Genomic DNA, 12,314 nt, shown 5'->3' with positions numbered 1-12,314 from the left:
TGAAGAAGAAAAATTCAAATTTAAATTTCCTTTTAGGGGACTTCCAAAAGAATTATTTTATTCCAAAGAAAACAAATTAAAGAGAAAATGGTTTTCCCTTGCTAAAGACTCTAAGAGTCATGAAAAATGGTTTTCTCGCTATAAAAGATTTTTAATAAAAAATGGAGAAGTTATTGATTTCTTCAATTTTATGGAACGTGCTTATGAAAAATTTCCTGACTTCGAGGATCAAGATTTCATATTTTCTCTTGAAGCTTCTTATAAGAATTTTATTGCTAAAAATGGAAAAGTTTTTAGGAGTGTTCATCCCCCGGAAACCCAATTAGCAATAAGAATCAACAACGAAGAAGTTGTTGCAACTCCTTACAGGAAAAGCGACAACATTGAGGCTGTTGTTGAACAAAACAATTTTACAAATTTAACTCTCAAAACAATGGGAGATCAATTAAATAGAATTGAGAAAAATATTGATTTTGAAAAACAAGAAAAGGCTTCAAATGTTTCTAAAATTTCAGAAACTACTTTTGAAGAAAAGGTTTTATTCAAACCAATGAGTTCTGAAAACTTTGATTTCAAGATGGATCCTCAGAATTCCGAAATGGTTGATGAGATTATGAAAAGATTAAAAAATCTTGGAATTAAAGACAATGAATGTGCTCCTCTAGAGACACATGAGTCAGATTATAATTCTGATGCTTCTTATGATGAAGCAGAAAATTCTTCAAAAACAGAAGATAAAGTCAATCTTTTGGAAAATATGTTCTTATCAGAACAAAAAAATAATGAAAATCAATTTCAAGTAAATAAGCTTGCATCTTCATACAAGAAGAAAATGGCTTATAATATTCCTGCAAAGCCCTATTATCATAGGCCTACACCTGTAGATCTCCAATTAGAACAACATGATGAATTCATGACTGTTCAATTTGATGGAAAATCCATTAATGAATGGAATATAGATGGCATGTCAGAATACCAAATACAAACGGTATTGCACTACATGACTATGTATGCAACTGCTTGTAAAACACATGGTAATTCTGATCAAAATATTGCCAAAGCCTTAACTCAAGGATTTACTGGTCAATTGAAAGGATGGTGGGATTTCTACCTTCCTGAAGAAGCCAAAATACATATTTCACAGGCTATTAAAACAGAAGTTAGAGAAAATCAGCCTGTACAAGTTACAGATTGTGTCAATACACTTCTGTATACTATAGCAAAACATTTTATTGGCACTACATCATTGCTCATTGACAGATCTCAAGAGCAACTAATGAATTTAAAATGTCAGAACTTATCTCAGTTCAAATGGTATAAAGACGTATTCTTTTCGAAGGTCTTCACCAGACATGATAGTCAAAATGATTTTTGGAAAGAAAAGTTCTTATCAGGACTACCTCATTTCTTTGCGGAAAAAATACGCAATCGTATTAAGCAAAGACACAATGGAATTATTCCTTATTCCGAATACACTTATGGGGATTTATCCTCGGAAGTGGTTGCTGAAGGCATTAATTTATGCAATGAAATAAAATTACATAGACAAATCCAAAAGGAGAAAGTCCTTGGCAAAAGAATTATAGGGGACTTTTGTGAGCAAATTGGCTTACCTCCTATTGGAACCTCTATCGAAAATAGAGGGAAAAGGACTAATAAGGTCCATGCCAAGCAAAAGTATTTTCCTAAACAAAAAAGGAAAAAAATTTTTAGAGGGAAGAAAAGGCAGTCTGAACCCGAGAATAATTCTCGGCAAAAAACTATCCCGGTCTGCTGGAAATGCCAGAAACCTGGCCACTACGCTAATAAGTGTAGAATGAAAAAGAAAATCAATAGTCTGAATATTGATGAAGGCCTTAAGAGGTCACTTGAAAAATTACTTCTTAATGAAGAAGGAAAAAATTTTAGAGTAGCTGCTATTGCAGAAGATAATCCTGAGGAAGAATCATCGTCAGAAGGATCTGTTGATCAAACAGAAGAATCTGAGGATGACTCTTGTGAGGGAAATTGTGATTACTACAAAGCCTTATGTCAGGCAAATGGTCTATTTCCTTTAACAAAAGAGGATAATTTCATCCTTGACCTTATTGATCAACTTTCTGATCCCATTGTTAAAAGACAAATGCTTCAAAAATATTTAGAAGATTACAATGGAAAGAAAGGTGACAAAAGGTTAAAATTTGAAGAACCAGAGACTTATAGTCTAAAAGAAATTTTACAAAGAGCTAAGGCTTCAACATCAAAAGAAGAAACTCCGGGAGAATCTTCTCGCATTAATGAATTACTGCATGAAGTCAAAATTCTCAAAAGAGAAATTAATACTCTTAAATCTAGAGTAACTTCTCTTGAAATTAAAAAGGATAAATCTATTCTTTCTGAGCCTGATTCTGATCATGAGTCAGATGAAGAAGAATGGAATTCCTTAAAGGAAAAATTAAATACTTTAACATCTGTTAAAGATAAATCTTCAAAAGACGAAGGATCTTCGAAGGATGAATCTTTAACATATGTTAATATGTTAGATAGGGTTATTACCCATAAATGGCATATTAAAATTAAAATCATTGTTCATAGAGAATATACTCTCTCTGCAATTGCCATGGTAGACTCTGGAGCAGATTTAAACTGTATCAATGAAGGATTGATACCCTCCAGATATTTTTCAAAAACTACTGAAATTTTAAATGCTGCAGATGGTAGAAAAATGCTTGTAAATTACAAGCTACAAAATACTGCAGTTTGCAATAATGGAATTTGTTTAGAAATGCCATTTATAATGGTAAAGAATCTTTCTCATGATGTTATTTTGGGAAATCCTTTTCTTCACATGTTATATCCCATTAAAAGCATTAGTGAGAAAGGTATAACAAGTTCTATTAATTCTCAGGAAATTACATTTAATTTCGTTACTAAACCTCGTTATCACGAGATTGATTTGTTACAAAAGAAAATTCAAAGAAAAGAAAATTTTCTTAACTCCTTATCTCAGGAGATCAGTTACATGAAAATTACTGAAAAAATCAAACATCCTTTAATTCAAAGGAAAATAAATGATCTTTATGATCTTATTGTCAAAACAATATGTTCTGATATCCCCAATGCCTTCTGGGAAAGAAAGAAACATATTGTTAGTCTGCCTTATGAGCCAGACTTCAATGAAAGGCAAATTCCCACTAAGGCTAGACCTATTGCTATGGGACCTCGCCATTTGGAAATTTGCAAAAAAGAGATTGATGAGTTATTACTCAAAGGTTTAATTAGAAAATCATACAGCCCTTGGAGTTGTCCTGCATTTTATGTTGAAAATGCTGCTGAACTTGAAAGAGGTGTTCCTAGGCTTGTAATTAATTACAAACCTCTGAACAAAGCTCTTAGATGGATAAGGTATCCAATCCCTAATAAAAGGGACTTATTAAATCGGCTGTTTTCAGCCAAAGTTATGTCCAAATTTGACATGAAATCTGGGTTTTGGCAAATTCAGATTAATGAAAAGGATAGATACAAAACTGCATTCACGGTTCCATTTGGCCACTATGAGTGGAACGTAATGCCTTTTGGGCTTAAGAATGCCCCATCAGAATTTCAAAATATAATGAATGACATTTTCAGTCCTTATACGTCATTCTGTATTGTTTATATCGATGATGTTCTAGTGTTTTCTGAAAAAATAGATAAACACTTTAAACATCTTCAAGCATTTATTAATGCCGTCAAAAATGCTGGTTTAGTTGTGTCAGCAAAAAAGATCAAATTATTTCAAACAGAAATAAGATTTCTTGGCCATACCATCAAAGAAGGGACTATTTTCCCTATTGATAGAGCTATTACTTTTGCGGATAAATTTCCAGATGAAATTAAAGAAAAAACTCAATTGCAAAGGTTTTTAGGAAGTCTTAATTATATTTCTGACTTCTATAAGAACTTAGCAATTGATGCTAAGCCTTTATTTGACAGGCTTAAGAAAAATCCTCCTGATTGGACTAATGTTCATACAGAAGCAGTCCAAAAGATAAAATTAAAGATTAAGGAAATCCCTTGTCTTGCCATTGCTAATCCAGAAGCTTTTAAAATTGTTGAAACTGATGCTTCTGAATTAGGTTATGGTGGAATCCTTAAACAAAGGATTAATAACAAAGAAACCCTAGTAAGATTTACTTCTGGGATATGGCAAGGGCCAAGGAAAAATTATTCCACAATTAAAAAAGAAATCCTTTCTATAGTTCTGTGTATACAAAAATTTGAAAGTGATTTATTAAACCAAAAATTTTTGGTTAGGGTTGATTGTAAATCAGCCAAAGATGTTTTAGAAAAGGATGTTAAAAATATAGCATCAAAACAAATTTTTGCTAGATGGCAAGGCATATTGTCTGTGTTTGATTTTGACATTGAATTTATCAAAGGAAGTAGTAATTCACTACCTGATTTCTTAACTCGTGAATTTTTGCAGGATCATGAGTAAAAAGCCTGATAATGGCAAAGGGAAAGCTAAATTTGCAGTTTCTCCCTCAAGCGCAAGTTCTCAGTCTTATAAGACTATGATTGTTAAAACAACGGAACAGCTTAAAGCTGAAGCCTTAAAGGCGACTCCTAAGGAGCTAAAATTAAGAGAAGATGCTTATTCAGCAGCAATTCAGTCTAATCAGACTAACGAATATATCTATCCATATATTCCTTACACTACTTTATGGATAGCACCTATTGAGCTAAAATACGCTCATCTTTCTCCAGCTGAAGCTTCATCCTTTTATCTTAGGGAATCAGCGGACCCATTCCTTTATCCTAAGGAATACAATTTTTACTGCGCAATCCTGCAAGTGACTCAATCCGTGGAATTTGATTCTGTCACAAGGTCAGGCACAGAATGGGCTTATTCTAAAGCCTTTATCAAGAAAGTTGTTACCCCTGAAATTTGGCAGGGTGATTTATTTAAATATCATGAAATACCCAGAGCTGGGAGAAGAGAGTTGGACAAATATTGGTTTAACTACTTCGACTACATAAAAGCCTGGGAAGGGGCCTTCTGTTATGAGAACAGACTGAAGAAACATAGTTGGTTCCTTCAATTTCGTGATTTCAACACCACTAATCTTCCACAGTGGTTTATTAAATGGTTTTACACTTGGGGATCACACCCCATAATTTTCCCTGACAAAGTCAGGAGTATATTTGATGATTTTATTAAATCAAACCCCTCATTAAAAAATCCCGAGCTTATCTTTGCAGCTCATTATCAGGTACCATGGATAGTTAGATGGGACGTTATTATTGCAAATTGTCCTATCAAAAAATTTGAAATAACAGTATCTCATGTCCCTTATTTGGGAAGAAGAATTCTTATCAAATGGTGGGATAAATTTGAATTCTTTAAGGATTCAATATTTTCTGTAAAGGGAATTATTTCATTTGAACCAGCGCCTCCACCAAAGGCTCCTAAAAGGGATGTCTCGGATCTTCTGAAAGAACTGCTCGCTTCATCATCAAAGACAGATCTAAAGAAGCAGTTGAAAGAAATTCTAAACAACTCATCTGATGAAGATGAAGAAACTGAAGATGATGACTCAATGCAAGATTCTCAGGACCCATTTGCATAAGAGTCTAAAATCTCAATCATGATCGCTTTTATTAAAGTGAAGCATTTTGTCTAAAGAAGAATATTATTATATTCACATTCTAAGGTGTCGGCATAAAATGCCAGTTATCTTTTATAGAGAATCGTGCTTTAGCAGTGCTAATAACCTGGCGATGGGGCCCAATGAGCACCCGAGGTTACTGTTACCAGCAATAATGCGATTCCATTACTGTTACCAGCAATGATGCGATTCCTTTACTTTTCTAAAAGCAATTATATTATGTCATTGCTTACGTTTTTTATTTTGTTGTTTTGTAAAGAGCTCCGCCTATATAAGGAGACTCAGTTCATTTGTAAGAGTACCTTTGATTTTACCTTGTAATCTTGTAAGAACAATAAGAATAAAATTCTCTTTCTTTCCATATTTCTCCACTCACTTCCTCCACTAACTATTTCTTCTTCCACTAACGTTCTTCTCCACCATCACTCTTCATTCTTCCACTAACTCCTTTTCTTCCATGATCCAGTAACGAATGGTATCAGAGCCAAGTGTGTAGGAGGTATGTAGTCATTGAATTGACTATTGGAATCAATACCTCACAAGAAAGTTGTTTTGCTATCCAGTAAGTACAGTGCAACTAAGGATTCGAGGATCTATAGATATGAAATTTGGTGCGTAGATGAACTATATAAAAGTTAATTTATTATTATCCAGTTGTGTAACCTAACACATGAGATGGTTATGTTGTGTACCTCACTATATTGCTTGAGGGAAAATGGTAGTCTAGACTGTAGAGTTAAACCTGGACTAAAAAAAAAATTTAGGACTATTGTATGAGTTAATATGCTATCTTATTTTTTGAAACTTTATAATATGCTGTATGTATTATGTTTAGTTACTCAGTTCAGTCCATTAGTATGTAGCCTTTTCCTTTTTCAGTATGTGTGCTCTGTTTAGAGGTGTCTCCTTCAGAAACTCATTTCTAGGTAACTTGACCTTGTTTAATACAGCAGCCCAAAAATGGGGTCTATACAGTTGGTGATTTCATGACTAAGAAAGGAGAGCTACATGTGGTAAGGCCTACAACAACAATTAATGAAGGTACACTTTATGTACATGGTTTGATGTTCCCGAGTCTCAACTACGTTTAGTTTCATCTCATTAAATAATGTGGCCTTCGCGTCAAACAGCACTCGAGATGCTAGTGGATAACAGAATTACTGGTTTTCCTGTGATCGATGATGGCTGGAAACTGGTACATATTACATCTTTTATGATTTTTCTTTTTTGGAATTGATCATGTGTTCGTTTTCAAGCAATGGTTATTAGGTCTAAGCTAGAGTTGGTTTTCTTTCAGAAAAAAGAAAAATAAGAAGCTATACTTTTTTTTTTACTTTTTTTTTTTATGAGAAAATAAGAAACTATACTTGGCTCTATATAATTGAACCTCTTCAATACAAATACTGAATACAGGATTTTTTTTCTTTTTCTACTGGATGCAGGTTGGCCTAGTATCAGATTATGATTTGTTAGCTCTGGATTCAATATCAGGTATTTTAGTTATTTGAGGTAGGGCGCAACTATTTGTCACTGTTGAGGGGTAGCGCGACTTGCCCGGAGAGCTTAGTTCTAGTTATACCGGTAAGGCGGTAATGTAATATAGGTCATTAGGGGTAGCGACTTGCCTGGAGGGGTAGCGACTTTTTTTGTATCTTACAAGACTACAGTGGTAAGTCCGCTGATCCTGTTATCCTTACATAGACTGGCAATAAAATCATGCCACAAGAACTTACACCAACATTCTCTATCTGGGTTTTTCTCGTCTATTTTCTTGTCGTGACTTGCATAAGTGTAGCCTAACAAATTGCAACCTTTAGTTAGCATGCCATTGTGTTTTATGCACTGGATAGTTGTAATTTAGTGAATCTCAAGTGACCAGTGACGTATAATTCTTCTGTGCTGATAGGTAGTGGGCGAGCTGATACAAGCATGTTTCCTGAAGTCGACAGCTCTTGGAAAGTACGTCAGAATTCTTCTCTTTTTGTTGTTTCCCTTTCTTTGTTCTCACTGCTAAGTAGACAAATAAGTCTCTATCTGAAGTACCGAAGACGATCTTCTAGCATTGATTAGCTATACGGAAACCTTGAGGCTTAATAACATTTCATTTGATACAAAATGAAAATAGGTGAAAAAAGTTCTATTCTAGAAACTGTTAAAAAAATGATTCTAACTAGAACTCATTAAGAATAATACATGTTAGTTTTTTTTATTGACTGTCTGAAGGCCAAAACTATATATTCATATGCAATGCTTGAAAGTAGTCACATTGCTTCCCCACATTCTGTTTGTTGCCGAAATAATGGCTTCTTCGACTGCTTTCACCAATTGTTAATTATCTGCCAAAATGTGCTTTTACTCGTTGATATTTATGTCTTCGACTGATATGATCTGTTAGATGGATGATAAACGGATATGTAGGACCTTTCTTCGCACTCTTTCTATTTTGCTAATTCGGTGCTAATGAGAAAACACAATTGTTTAATGTTGTAATTACTGACTATCCTATTATGAACTGTTTCCAGACTTTCAATGAGATACAAAAGTTACTTGGTAAGACCAATGGAAAAGTCATTGCCGATGTTATGACTCCTGCTCCTCTTGTTGTCCGTGAAACCACCAATCTTGAAGATGCTGCAAGGTTAGGTTTTCTGCAACTTTGTTTTTCTGACCTAATTTGTTTGGTTTACTCTCTCTTGCATTAAGGCAGTTACCAAAATGTTCAAATTCAATTATATATGGCAGATTGTTGCTTGAAACAAAGTACCGCCGTCTTCCAGTCGTGGACAGCAGCGGAAATCTAGTAAGTAATATGATACACACAATCAGACACAAATAGTTAACTTATCGGAATCTTTGCTCATTGAATTTCATATTGTTTTGAAGGTTGGGATTATAACTAGAGGAAACGTAGTTAGAGCTGCCCTTCAAATAAAACGTGAGATCGAAAAGATGGCATAGATAGAAAACTACCCAATGCTTTCAAGTCGGATTGAGACAACAGGTATTCTAAATCATTTGTCACTTGCAGTACGAGTTCAAAGGTCGATGGCTTTCTCTTATAATATATCGGCAGAATGTTATTAGTCTAGTTTTCTTAGCTAAGTTATGTAATAGTAGTTAGATAAGCACCCGATTCATCTTATTGAAACGAGGGTATGCATCATATGTCTGTAGTCAAAATCATTTTGTCAAGTGTGTATATGTGTTTGTTTATGTACTTTAATCCCGATATATTCGCAAGTAGAAAATAACTTCATTGTGGATTATCTCTCTCTAGTCTTTATAGAAACTAACGTCTATTAGTCGAAGCAAGTAGAAAATAACTTCATTGTGGATTATCTCTCTCTAGTCTTTATAGAAACTAACGTCTATTAGTCGAAGTTACATCGCATCTTTTTCTTCGAAATTCATGGCTAGATAAGCTGACTTTATATTTTTGTTTTATACCTTTAATATGCCTACTTGTTTGAGATTAAAATTTTATAAGTCAATTAAAAAATTGAAAATAGTTTTCTTAAAAGTCAATCATTTAAAAAGATTTAGAAGCTTCTGAATCCATGTGCCACTTGCTGTTAGTTAATGAAGACTTAATAATATGATGTTAACAGAACTGACAATGGCTTAAGGATAAGAATGGAGTTCATAATTGTGGTTCTGAATTATTATGAATTTTAAGTAAAATAATAATAATAATAACAAATATTCGAAGTTCAAACATAAAATGTTTTTCTTTGTCTGATTTCTCATGACGAAGGAATCTCTTGTACAATATTCTTGTTAAAGAAATGCGGAAATTTTAATAAACAAGTGTATAAACAATTCACTTACAAATTAATTTTATGGATTGACTTCTCTAAGAATTGATTGAGAGTTAGAATTCTAAATACTTAATTGGAAAATCTAAGTATAAACAGACATTGTTGTTTGTGGATAAAGATGGAAAATAACTTTTCTTTTGTACCCGAAAAGAAGTTGAGCTCATTGTACTAAAGATTTTCATCAACTACATCTGATTCTCAATCAATTTCCATTACTAACTGCAGGAATATGATATGGACTACTTCGTTTTCAGTACCAAGGGTTTAGACTTTAGAGTAAATATGAAAATAAAATATTATAATAACCCATATGCAATCTCGAAGAATAGTGACTACAGTATGTTATAAGTACATACTGTACGCGATAGGCCCCTCTTACAGGACATTCATATTGTTGATATCAGATAGGCATCTTAATATTGTTGAATATCTTAGACTCAGAGAGAGAGACATATATTATGGGTTGAAATTAGGTCGGCCACCACAGATTTAGTAAAAAATGGAAAAAGAGAATCGATAATTCAGACACCAGGGCCAACTTCAATCTCAAATGGTACAATCTATGTGATGCCCAGTACCTACATCAAGTACAAATCTCTCCGTAAACATTTATTTTTGTTGGGCTTGGACATCTTAATTGTGTTCGAATATATTCGACACTTGACAAAACTTAAACAGTTGTCGAAATTTTTTTACCACTTGACAAATCCTTCCTTAGACAAAATCTTAGCTAAACATTTCTTTAAGTTCACCTTGACAAAATTAATTTTTTGTCGGTCTCAACATCTAAATTTTGTACCTCTTATGCCGTATGATTATTCTTGTTAAAAAAAGGGTCCGTGGGTATATAGCCCAAAATAATGTTCAAAAAGGATTTAGGGTCCAATCTTCTCAAAAAATAGATTTTTAGTCCTTTTGCTCTTGGGACTAAAAACCCTTAATATATATTACATAATTCCTTCTATGTCCCAGTCGTTTTTTGCAGGATTTTAATATGTGAGGCCGGACAAAAATTTCAAACGGTTTAATGTACCTTGATTTTAGGATAAATTTAGGAAAAAACGGATAGATTCTCACGAAATTTTCTCTCTCTTCTATAATCTGTTTAGAAACAAAATTCAAACTTTTGCAAATCAATTTTCTCTCTCTTCTTTACAGATTTAATATGGAGATTTATTAGCCAAAATATATGGAGATTTATTAGAAACAAATGGATAGAAACAAATCATAATTTCTCTCTCCTCTAAACAGATTTGGAAATCAAATTTTCTCTTTCTTATTATCCGAATCAATCAGAAACCAAAATCCTAACCAAAACCAAAACGTCATCACCACGGATATTTCCAAATTAATTTTCTCTCTCTTCTTTACAGATTTGGAAACCAAATCAATTTTCTCTATCTTACTATGTAAATTTTTTTTCGATTCAAAACAATTTTCTCTCACTTAACTTTCAAATTTGGAAATAGTATATAATCTAGGATCAATTTAGCGTGATTTGGGGGTTAATATACAAAACATATATGTCACTTTCTCTCACTTAACTTTTAGTTTTGAAAATAGTATATTTTTCTGGGAACATTAAAGCAGCATTTGTTTTCGTTTTTACTCATACATAAATACTCATCGAATACAAATTATGAAATAAATACGCAAATTATGTATTATTTATGACGAATAAACCATCATTTGTCAAGTATACAACGTAATTTATCAAATGTATTTGGGTCTTGTTCTGTAAATTACACATAATTTCTTTTACATTACACATAATTTCTTTTACATAACACATAATTTCTTTTACATAACACATCGTTTACATTCTGCTACAAAAAAAACGTACAAAATCTTCTCTGGTTCAATAATGGTGCCCATCCATGTTGCCCTATTGCTTGGAATGCTAATGGAGGGGGCCGAATATTAGGCTTTTCCAAGGAATCATGATCAAGATCCATTCAAGTGTGCATTTCTTATGAAATATTTCGAGGAGCCAATCAAAAAGTCAAGTAACAAGAACAAGGGTATTTCAAGTTTGATTTGCTTATTTTGATTTGATGATTCTGCCTGGAACTCCATCTGTGATAACAAATGGAGAGAGATTAATACATATAAATTATATAAAAAAGTATATTATTTACAATAAATTACATGAACATTTACGTAAATTATATGTAATTTATTTCAAAGTACACGGGATTTACATATATAAGCGAAGTTGTTCTAATAATGAAACGAGTACTGTTTTTGAGATTAAAGCATAATTAATGTTCCATATAATGTTCATGATATTCGTGATAAAGTATATATAATTTGTCAGAAAATACATATATCATGTTCTCATTTTGAAAAACATCGTACGGGAGATGTTTGCATAATTTACTATAAATTATGGTAATTTATGATAAAGTACATGTACTGTTAATTATGTTATGAGGAACCGTACGAAAAAATCACGTTTCATAAATCCGTACGGATTGAGAACCAGATCTGAAGAAAAAGTACGAATATCATTAGGTTTAAACTACATATTTAAAGATATTTGATATGATGATTGGTTGCAACAATAAGTATACTCGATTTATAGGAATTAGTAATGAAGGATTATTTCATCAACATCGAAATCATTAAAGAAACTTTTAGAGAGAGAAATACAATAATAACATACTCGATTTGAAACAGAATCATTAAAGAAGAATTTTGTTTACCTGATTAACAATTAAGAAACTGATTTTGAAAAACTCTAATGAATATGAAACAATTTCTTTGTTTTAATGGAAGATTTTCAGTAGATTAAGATGTAGAGAGAGAGAATCAACTACTATAAATTGAAATAGAATCACAAAAACTTATAAATTGATTTATGTTT

General features: G+C 32.6%; 1 protein-coding gene across 1 annotated transcript; it reads left to right on the top strand.

Annotated features, from left to right (window-relative positions):
* Nucleotides 1-6,339: 6,339 nt before the first annotated feature.
* Nucleotides 6,340-8,896, top strand: LOC147565878 (CBS domain-containing protein CBSX1, chloroplastic-like). Its single transcript, XM_086652358.1, has 7 exons — nucleotides 6,340-6,671; nucleotides 6,761-6,825; nucleotides 7,073-7,121; nucleotides 7,537-7,589; nucleotides 8,153-8,268; nucleotides 8,373-8,430; nucleotides 8,514-8,896. The coding sequence occupies exons 1-7, from the start codon at nucleotides 6,617-6,619 to the stop codon at nucleotides 8,586-8,588; spliced, it is 471 nt and encodes a 156-aa protein (XP_086508484.1). The 5' UTR covers nucleotides 6,340-6,616; the 3' UTR covers nucleotides 8,589-8,896.
* The last annotated feature ends 3,418 nt before the right edge of the window (nucleotides 8,897-12,314 follow it).

This window comes from Eschscholzia californica, unplaced genomic scaffold (genome assembly GCF_041429995.1).
Source record: "Eschscholzia californica isolate CP2 unplaced genomic scaffold, dmEscCali1.0.p SCAF_1, whole genome shotgun sequence".
Classification (NCBI taxonomy): domain Eukaryota; kingdom Viridiplantae; phylum Streptophyta; class Magnoliopsida; order Ranunculales; family Papaveraceae; genus Eschscholzia; species Eschscholzia californica.
This window is presented reverse-complemented; position numbering and strand designations above follow the sequence as displayed.